Source organism: Fukomys damarensis, unplaced genomic scaffold (genome assembly GCF_012274545.1).
Source record: "Fukomys damarensis isolate Sample0158 unplaced genomic scaffold, DMR_v1.0_HiC HiC_scaffold_8, whole genome shotgun sequence".
Classification (NCBI taxonomy): Eukaryota; Metazoa; Chordata; class Mammalia; order Rodentia; family Bathyergidae; genus Fukomys; species Fukomys damarensis.
In genome coordinates, this window is record NW_022900920.1 from 30,900,966 (window position 1) to 30,911,921 (window position 10,956).

At 35.5% G+C, this 10,956-nt stretch overlaps 1 protein-coding gene across 4 annotated transcripts in view; it reads right to left on the bottom strand.

Annotated features, from left to right (window-relative positions):
• The window catches only part of Slk (STE20 like kinase), a 73,366-nt gene that overhangs the window by 16,362 nt on the left and 46,048 nt on the right, over positions 1-10,956 (bottom strand). For 3 of the 4 annotated variants that reach the window (XM_010626473.3, XM_010626470.3, XM_033761445.1), the window contains exons 13-16: positions 8,813-8,905; positions 1,800-1,929; positions 985-1,109; positions 271-459 (exon numbers count right to left, since the gene is read on the bottom strand). In XM_010626473.3, the coding sequence (XP_010624775.1) occupies positions 271-459; positions 985-1,109; positions 1,800-1,929; positions 8,813-8,905 (537 nt within the window). The remainder of the gene's footprint in view (positions 1-270; positions 460-984; positions 1,110-1,799; positions 1,930-8,812; positions 8,906-10,956) is intronic. The other variant, XM_010626471.3, reaches the window with a different exon arrangement.

Consider the following 10,956-nt stretch of genomic DNA (forward strand, 5'->3'; position numbering starts at 1 on the left):
AAAAAAAACAAAAAAACAAAGCAAGACTGTCCAAGCCATCTTTTTCCTGGGACTCAAGGTCTGTCTGGGGCCACAGAGAAGAGGGTTCTGCCTTCTGTAGGCACGAGCTGGAGAAGACTACACTGGAATGTGCCATGTGCACCGCCCCAGCCAGGAAGCGCGAGAGTGACCATCAGTGCCGAGGTGGCTCTAAATGTCTCCAACCCCATTATGTGGCCCTTCAGAGTCATTCGGAAACTTAGCCCTTAGAGAGGGTAAGTGCCTATTCACCTGTTTAATTTTGTCACGGTCCTGATCTGGTGTAGCTGTTGAGTTGATCCTCAAACTCTTCTTGAACATGGCCATTCGGGTCTTGGCTTCACTGCGCTGAATCTTGGGCAGTCTTGCTCTTTCTTGAGTCTGTCGGTTTTTCAGTTCCTCAATGAGCCGTTGATTGTAACGCAGCATTTGCTCAGTTTCCTAGGAACACATAAAACACTATCCAGTTGTGTGGATGTAATTTAACACTCAGTGCCCGCACATACGTTCACACGTATGTCCCACAGATACCTGCTCCCTTATCACAGTGACTAGCAGAATACTAGGAAAAAACTAATTTTAAGAAAAGTAATTAGTGATGAGTCTTATACAGAGAACCCACATTTTGAAGGTACTTGAGCCAGAAGTGGAGCTAAAACAGCTACCTCTGAGATGAAGATTACAGTATCATGGCGGCCAACCTATGGTGTGTGAGCCGTGGCTGCCCACTACTAAAAGGTTCACCGTCACTGATGTAGGACTTCACTATAATCAATTACCTTCCTTGTAAGTCGTAGAAAAGAAGTTCGCAGTCACGACCAAGATACAACTACTTAACTCTAAATTTCATCAAAGAAATTTTAGGACAAAAGACAGGCAATTTTAAAAATTTATCCTCAAGAAACATAAAAACTATGTTTGTAAACTTTACAATGAACCAAAAAATTAAGAAAAATTTGCTTTAACCTTTTCATGGCGCTTAAGAAGCTGATGTCTCTGCATAAAATATTGGTCTTTAAGTTGCTGTTTGAGCAGCTGGTGCTTTTCTTGTAAATGTCTTTCTTCAAGCTCCCAAACTGCAGCTTCTCGAGCTAGAATGAAATAATTTTCAAAATGTCACTTGGCTCTTTTTACTACTGTACTCTCTCTTCACTTTAGTATTTACCTAAGTGCTCAATATGTATTACCTTGCACACCTAAATTGATATTCTGAGCTATACATAAAATGTTACCAACATGAAAGTACCTATTATCACTTTCCATTCTAGTTTAACATCTTGTAAACAGGACTATCCTACCGGGAACATGACAATCCCATTTTGTACTGTAAAAAGAAAAAACCCACAGCTAATTTGTAGAGGAATAAATACTTAAAGTTCCACTCCATCGTGCAGATATGCAGCATGCCAAATTATAATTGCAAAGCGATTCAGACACATTTCTACCATCACCTGGACAGGAGCATGACTTAAGGTGGGGTCATTAGGGGGTTCTGTATAATGGTGCTAAGAATCAGCCATGGCCTTGTGCATGTTCAGTGCCTGACCTACCACTGAGCCACACTGCAGCCTGTTTTAAATCTATGTTTATATTCACTTCTATTGTCATCAAGGAATTCTGTATGTTGCAGTTCCTTAATTTTAGAAATTTTTTTCTTATTTACACAACTTTCCTTATCTTTTCCTTTACCACTCTGGCAAAGGAAAGCATTCTGATAATTTCCAAGATGCGTTTCAGAGATGCGCCTCTGTGTGTACACACGTGCCAGGGAACCCATGTACCTCTCATGAGCTGCTGCTTGTTGTTCAGGCACTCCCTCTCAATGTTGGCCAACTCTGCCTTCTGTTGCTGGATGATCTTCTTAAGAGAGCCATCTAATTCTTGTTGCTGCTTCTGAACAAAATCTTGTTCCTAGTAGATACAGTTAACCACCAGTTAGTAAATATCTACTGAGCTAAGCATCTGTTTACATACATGACCACAGATATTAACACTTAGTAAGACTGACTGACTGACTTTGTGGTGCTGGGATCAAGCTCTAGGCATCACACATGCCAGGCAAGCGTTCCGCTACGGTGCTCAATCACCGCTGGTTAACAAGATTTCTAAAGCAAGTTTACAAAGTTAGCTGGATTTTAAAATCACTGAAACTATATAGTATATACATAATATAAACATATTAGTCATCCAATTCGACTTGAGTAAAAAACCTTTACAATACAAAATATTCTGAGTTCACTATTAAGAATGATACACACAAAAATGTTTATAACCCATTCATAACTAAAACGCCCTAGGACATTAGCTGCTTTGAGAAAACAATAAATGTACAACTTATAAAATTATTCATTCCACTACTGTGTGACTAGTACAAGACTAAATAGGAAATGCCTCTTAGGAAGAACAGTGATAATGAGCTCATAGGCAAAGAAAACCTCAGAATTTTACACTCTGTTTCTCTAAGTTATAAAGAGTAAGGTAAAAATGCCATGACTGCACTAACAGAGGAAGAGAGACTCTCTACAGCCTGTGCCTGAAAGAACAACGTTTGAGGATTCAATTGAAAGTATTATACGGCCACACAAATGAAAACTAGAACTACTGGGAACATTGTAAGTTCGCAAACAAGACTCCTATAGTCATGAAACTCTACCAACAAGTTTGGAATTTATGAGTTCATGTAACAAAAACTGAGTGCATACAACTTGCCAAATTTATGCATGCCATTAAGCATAACTGCATTTATTTGGATCTCCCTCTCTTTCTTGGCAGTGCTAACAGCTGACTAGCTCAAGAAATCTGCAGATCAATTCAACTGCAGATTTAATTGAGACTGAAGCAGCACATCACCTCTAAAGATCAAACCCCAAAATCCATTTTGGAACTATCTGTCCTTGGGCAGAGTCTGAGGAGGTCTTGATGAAGACTAGCCTGGTTCTCAGGGCACCTGAGGCCTAACAGGTTCTCAAGAGCTTTGTCTTGTGACAGTGTCTCTGGGTAGAGTCAAGGCCTGGGATTTAGCTCAGTGACACTGCGTCTGCCTCACAAGTGCAAGTTAGATCCCTGGTACCAAAAAGAAAAAAAAACAACAAAAAAACCCATATCGTAGAGTCATCAATATTCCTCTTTCATCTGCATCACAATTTGCACTGTACAAATATATAGTAGCAGAAAGCACAGACTAATTGCCTCTACAAAGTATGCTTACTGACTGGGCTATAGTTACCTAGTATATAACTTTATCACAGTCAAAAAATTTTAAAGAATATTTAAATTCAAATATTAGTATAGACTTTTTAAGTTTTATTCAACAGATACAAAATCTCCATGCCTATGTTTTAAGAGTGGTTTTTCTATAAAATGGAGCACTACTCAGCCATAAAGAATGAGAAACTAGAGTCATTTATAGCTAAATGGATGCACATGGAGGCCACACTCTTAAGTGAAATAAAAAGGACACACAAGTGTAAATACCAAATAGTTTCTCTGGTATAAAAAACTAAAAATGTAAATAAGGATTCAAAATGTATAACTGACAATGTGAAATAGGAAAAAAGGGGTTAAAAAAGTAAGGGAAGTGAGAAGGGTAGGGGAAAGGAAAGAAGGGAAAAGAAAAAATATGAGAAAAGGGGAAAATGGAAACAAAGTCTTTGTAAAGAGGGAAGGGTGGAGGGGGTGAAGGGAGGGTAGGGGTATGGGGAAAAAATAAAAACCAAGATACATCATGTAAAGGTACAAGATCTTAATGATGAATGTAATTGTACTGTACACCTAAAAAGTACCAATAAACTTAATGAAAAAAAAAAAGGAGTTATAACAAAGAATGTTGTTCAAGCCTCTTTTTCTGAATGTGTATCTGTGTTTGTTTATTTATTTACTTGAGACAGGGTCTTCCTGTGTAATTCAGGCTGGCCTAGAACTCACTGTGTAGCCCAGGCTGGCCTCAAACTCCCAGTGATCCTCCTGCCTCAGCCTCCCGCGTGCTGGTTCATAGGTGTGTGCCACCAACCTGACTTATAGTAAATATTTATAATAAAAATTAAATTGTTTCCCTAATTTCAATTATAAAATTTCTATATCCAAACTTGTTTAATAAACATAACCTACAGATATAGTAAAAAGTTTCTTTTGATCAACATTTTAATCACTGGTTTGCATAAAGAATTTTTAAAAAATATCTTCATGAATAAAAACAGTGGGTCTAACTAGTAGATAACCTTATATTTAGACTCAAAGAAATCAAATGTGAAAGTACAGAATGAAGTCAATAAATATGTGAAAATAAAAGGTAAATATAAATCACTCTACTAAAGTCAATGTAATTTCCTATCTATGTAAATTTTGGTCATATTATCATAATATATCATGTGTCCATTACCCACGGTAAGAGTTTAATTCAAAGAAATCCTTCACTAAGCACTCATTAAATGCTGGGCACTATACTAGTTACAGGGCTAACAAAATAAATAAAAAGTTTTGCCTTCGGGGACTCCCATTCTGCTGACCCCCAGCACCAATGGTCTTGAACTGTCAGTCTCTTCCCTTACCATCACCACCCTTCGACAGCTCAGAAGCAAACCACAGAAAACGCAAAGCTCAGGTGAAGGGCCCAGAAACCACGCCTCACAATGAGGAGAGAAAGGACTACAGAAGTGTGCCCCAAAGCAGCTAATACTCAGGGTGAAGAAGGGCTCGACGGCAGCACAGGAGCAGGTAGAACTATAGTGCTGCGTTGCTCTAGGAAATAAAATAAGGAGCGACAGGTAAAAGTCAAGGTAGGCAGATTCTTTTGAGGCAGGGCCTCATTATATAGTTCGCTCTGGCCTTAAACTCACGGCCATCCTCCTACCTTAGCCTCCTGAGTGCTGGGATTACAGGTGTGCACAAGGTAGGCAGCTATAAAACCAATGTGCTCAAGTGATTCCTAACAGTTGGAGTCTGCAAAGAACCCGGCTGCCTCCCAGTTAAATAAGCAAGCAAAGAATAACAACATAGGGATACAAAGAATCTTTTATATTAAAGATAAAACTATCTGATAAGGTCCCTTACACACAAATTAATATATTCAATTACCTTAAAAGATGAAATTTTAGTATTATTGTATACTCCTTAAATTTTCTAACTTCAAAAGCAAAGTATAATACATTCATAATGGAATCTGTAACTAGAAATTACTTTTAAGAACCAAGAGAAATCTTACATTACAAAAAGATCATACCAAATATATTTACCTTAAAAAAAAAGATTGGCTTAATCACTAGAAATTACATAATAGACAATAACAATAAGAAAACCAGAAAGGCCAAAAGTTTTTTTAAAATGGTCATATGAATTGTAATGTAAAAAGAGTGCCCTCTACAAGTACAAATTTAAATTCTGATAAGGAATTTTATTTTATTAATTAAATAACTATAAGCATCAAAATTACAACTTTGGATTCTAGAAAACTATGATATACTTGGCTATTTATACAGAAGTTGATCATTTTAACTCAAAAGATTTACTTTAAAATGGTAATGATCAGAAAAGTGATTGTACTTCATAATTTCTCCCTTCTGTTTAAAAGAATCTATATTTTGCTAACTTATTTAGAAGACTGTAAAAAGAGTGAAACATCTGCCAATAATTTTTTTCAAATCTAATTTTGCAAGAGGGAGAAAAGGAGGAGTTGAAATCAAAGCTGTATTCTATCTACTCCAGTTATGTAGCAAACATCACAAACAAAAATCATAAATAAGCTAGTCTTCCCTACAGCAACTGTGAGAAAGAATACAGCCTGGGATTATAGACTAGTTAAAACTACAGCAACAAGAATTGCAACTCACTATTCATTACTGACAAGTGAATAAATGGGAACTAGAGACAAAAATCATATTTTATCATGGCTTTTCTGACCATATCCATAATTAAAACGTCTACGTACACATAAGCAATCAACACTTCACACAAAGATAAAAATCTAATCACAGCATTCCATTTCTCACATGTGCAAAACTTATAAAATATTATTGGGAAGATATTTTACTTTTCTTTTAAAAAATGAAAATCTCAAATTAAAATTTGTGATGGAGTAGATTTAAGAACACTATTTTGAGTGTTCTAGTTCCAGCTCTACCATTAATCACACAAGTGGCTTTCAACAGATGACTCAAGTCTTCTGTGTCTTGCTTTCTTTGTCTGTAAAATGGGTATATCCCATTCCTGTATTAGGATGGTGGCAAAGAGAATCAGATATAAAAACTTTTTAAAGGACACTGTACCATAAAGTTCATGGCAGGGTACTAACAGTACCATCACTGCTGACACAATCACCTATTAATTCTGTAGACTTTAGCAAATGAAGGCAACAATGAAAAGGCACATGTGAGTCACAGGAAGAGCAGGTAGGACAGAAGGCATCCTCCCACAAGTACTTGGGACTTACGTCCTGCATTTGGGCGTTGAAGACTGCACAGGATGACAACTGAAAAGACTGAATCATGACCTGAGCAACACCCTGTGGATCAGAATACAGTGCACCTTCCAGGTGAGAATATATCTGAATGATTTTCTGTAAGTTTCAGGAATAATTACACAGATGCTTAGTTTCTGGAAGCCCAGGTCAAGTCAATTCAATGACCAGAGGGCCTCTTTCTTATCTGTAGAATGAAAGATTTGAACTCCATCAGTGGTTTCTAATCTCTACTGTGTTGCTAAGTTTAGAACACTCGACAGCTGAACCTCCTTTTTAAAAGCTCACCAAAAAGCTCTGTTTAAAAAACAAAAAACTAGGGCCGAGGATTTAGTTCAGTGGCACTGTGCCTGCCTTGCAAGCATAAGGTCCTGAGTTCAATCCCACATACCAAATAGAAAAAATAAATTAAAAAACAAAAACCAGTGCTGCTTTAGTTAAAGTAGAAGCAGGAGCTCCCAGACCCCACAGTCCTGGCCCACTAAAAAGCTCCTGGAAGAATAATCTGAAAACCACTGGACTAAGTGTCAAATACATTCTAGCTCTACAACTACATAGCTATTATAAATGAATTCTCAAAAAAAAAAAAAAACCTTTCAACTGTAAAGTTATCAAGTTTTGGTGACTTCATCAAAGGGGTAAACAAATACTTTTGAAATCTGTTAAGATTCTAAACTTTCCATTAAATTTACAGGAAAAGCTTATTACCGATTTCAGTTTTAGTTGGAAAAATGTAGGCTAGCCCCAAAATTATTTGAAAAATCATCAACAAAGACTTATCAAAGCACTGGGTCACCAAATTCATGCAACACTGAATTCTCAATCTCAACTCTCAAGTCTGATAAAGAAGCCTGTATTTCTCTGTAAGGCAAGACTCTATTGTTAGTCATTATCCTGTCTGGGAGCCACTTAACCTGAATGAAGCAGGAGTGTGGTGAGCAAGTGTGCTCTGCACTTGTGCTTGGGGACCCCGAGCCCGCATCCGCCTGAGCGTAGTTCTCTCCTCTGAAATGGAGCTGCGCTGCAAGGAGTGTGAGCACGGGAGCTTCAGCAGCACTCGGCAGAAAGCAAACGCTGTGCTCACAACTGTCACCTTCAACTAGCCACCCTACGGCAGGCCCAGGCCAAATGCTAATTTCATTCAAATAAGCTAGCTTTACTGAATTTTAAATTCTAAGATTATAATTTCCTTATTTTTCATAGAATATCCTCTCCTCTGAAATGACAGTGACAAATAAATGGCAGTTTTAAAAATAACTTATTTGACAAAAAAGGCTATGGCAATCTATATGCTGATCCCTAGTGGTTTTTGTTATTTCTACATTTCCTCTACAGGACTATAAAGTCCTGAAGTTTGGAACCACTTTTTAAAATCACATAAAATCACATTAAAAGAATAATTCAAAGCAATAATTAATATATACTTCATTCTCTTCTTTCTTTTATTGACATTTTAAACTAATCATTCAGCTCATTTCTCTCTTTGCCTCCCAAGATGAATACAAACTTAATTAAAGCATTCACCTTTTTAAGTATAAAAGACCTTGTAAAGTCATGTGTAGAAATTCTGTTAAAAAATATGAATTTACTTTTGTAAGACACTCATCTTATGACAAAACCTTACCATAACCTAAAATCAAGTGTCTTTAACTCCATATAAGTAAAAACAGTCTACTCACTGAATTGCTGGATTCTGAATCAAAAAGAATAACAATATACTTAATATTTAAAATCTGATTTTATTGCTTTTTGAAAAACAGTCTTCATATATAGTCCTGGCAGGACTTGAACTCATGGTGATTCTCCTGCCTCAGCCTCCCGGGTGATGAGATCACAGGCATATGCCATCATGCCCAGCTAAAATATGATTTGAAAGTTGCTTATGTCACTAAGCTTGAAAGTAATATTTAATCTACCATTTAACATTTTTCTTCTAGTTTCAAACTTTAGAGAAATGCCAGCATTTTAATAGTCATTCTTTTTCTAAGCACAACTTTTATATACTCACTCTCTACTTTCTATCCTAAAATTTTTCTATTAAAACTAGCGTTAACACTTTAAAAATACAACTTCTATCATCATTAAAATTAGTTAACAGTAGGTTTTATATTAACATTTGTTTCCTTCATCTGGAGTCAACTTCCTAAACCATCCACTCACTTTCATATTAGCAACTTAAACATCACCAGTAGTGTAAATTCAGCACTAAAAGAAAGATCCTGGGAATCTCAGGATGGGGAAAAATTCATCATATAATAAAAAAAATCCACCCTTTCAGCCAGGTTTATTGAGCCGTGAGACAATGTTGCTCTGTTTTTAGTAGCATTAAGCTGCTGCTGTTACCTGAACATGCTGGCTTTGTGCAAGCTCCTCTTTCCTGCGTTTCATGAGCTCTTTTCTCAGATCTTTGGGTGCTTTCTCCACTTCATTTAAAACCTACAGTGTATAAGCATGCAGGAAGTGGGGAAATAATGCTTTCTCCACAGCAAGCATTTATGTGAGCAGACAAGCTACAAGTCAAGTATTAGAGTTGTTAATAAAAGTTCCTTTCAACATGCATTAGCGTGGTAGTTGGTGAAAAAGAATAAAAGGACAGAGCATGCTTAATTTCAGAGCAGAAAGTGACACCATGCACATAAAGGTTAATTAGTTGCTTAATTGACTCTACGCATTTTCTCTTAAAGAGACAAAGGCAATCAGTTAAGGGTTATTTGCAGCACTAACACTGAACTAGAGGTGATAAACTCAACTGGCCTTGAAAGATCATAAAATTATACTGACATTGTTTGAAACAGCGAACATAAGAAAAGCTAATGCCATTTATAAAAGTGCAAACTTTTATAACTGGCTTGATAATACCAAAGAAATAATTCTACATGAAATCCACTTAATGAGACAGGAAAAAAAGAAAAAAGAAAAAAGGAAAGGAAGTCTTAGAATTTGCAAAGAAGAAACAAATGGGTACTAAATTTTTCCATAAAACACACCTTTTTATAGTGTGATAAAAATGAACATGTCTGATGACTTTTGGGGGGATGAAAATAACATTCTCCTTTGCTGACAATAAAGCCATGCTTGTCAACTTTCAAGTCAGCAGAATAAACACTTTAAAGTTTAATAAACTGATTTATTATGCCAGATAAAGTTCCTTCTTTTAATCATTTCAAAATCCTAGCTATGAAATCCATCTACAATAGATCTATAATCCAACTATGGAAAACAATCATGTGTTTACAAGTAGAAGCACCAAAAGAAACCAGATTCCAAATCACCACATGCCATCGATGGTCAGAAAGACTGATTCCGATTTAACATAGTGTATTTAAAATTTCCCATCAGTAATCTCTCATGAAGCCAAATCACCAATAAAAGAAGGAGACTCCCCAAATGCAAGAAGTTTAGCAATAAAGAAAAAATACACAATTACTTAAAATACACATAACATGATATCAAACATGTTCTCTAAGTAAAACTCTCCTATCTCAAAACAGTAACAATGACTAGAAACATCTATTTAGAATTAAGTCATATATTAAAATGTAAAAATCTTTTAATTTAATCTGATACAAAAAATAATCCCTTAATAAAAACTACTCATGATTTTCAGAAAATTAACAAATATCCCCATAATGGTATACAGATTTGATTATATACAAAACATAATAAGTGGTAACAATGTTAATTTTTAGAAACAGACATATCAAATAAAATTACATAAAAACACTGTGTTTACTAACATTCAAGTCTATCCTATTTAAAGCACACCATTAAAATTTAGCAGAGGGAGGGAGGTTGTGCAGGTGTAAAGGACAGGAGGTACAAGGAATTTTATATACTTTCCACTTTTTTCTTCAGAACTTAAATGTTAAAAGTCAATAAATCTGGGTATTCAAGATATGTAGCAAAAGTGAAAATGTATCAATAGTTTGGTTGAGATTTTTTGTTCCAATCCTAATAGAGTTATTTACAAATATTTCCCTGGGTTCTTTTGCAGTAATAGAAGGTAAATCCTCCTTCTATGCTAAAGACAGGGAGTAAATCATAAAGTCATCTCTGAAAATTTCTTAGATGTAAAGTTCTCATAATTTTAATTCAGGGATAAAAAGACACAATAATAAACGGAAATACTCCTTATGAATCAATGATAATATTTTATAGAAAATATTACTGCAAATAAATTCTATAACAGTTTGGAACTTTAGAAAAATAAAAAACATTCTAATGAATGATTTACAGAAATTTTCCACTTTTAATTCTTCAAAGTATCCCTCAATTTCTAAAGCTTATAGATATTATTTCAAATTTCAAGTTACTCAATAGTTTTTGGTTTGCACAATGTCCAAGAAAATTAATAAAGCTAATCGAAAAAATGTGCTAAAAATATGAATTAAAGATGACAAATATAAAAATAAATTGGACCAGGGATTTGGCTCAATGGCTCTGCACCTACCTTTTAAGTACAAAGTCCAGAGTTTGATCCCCAGTAC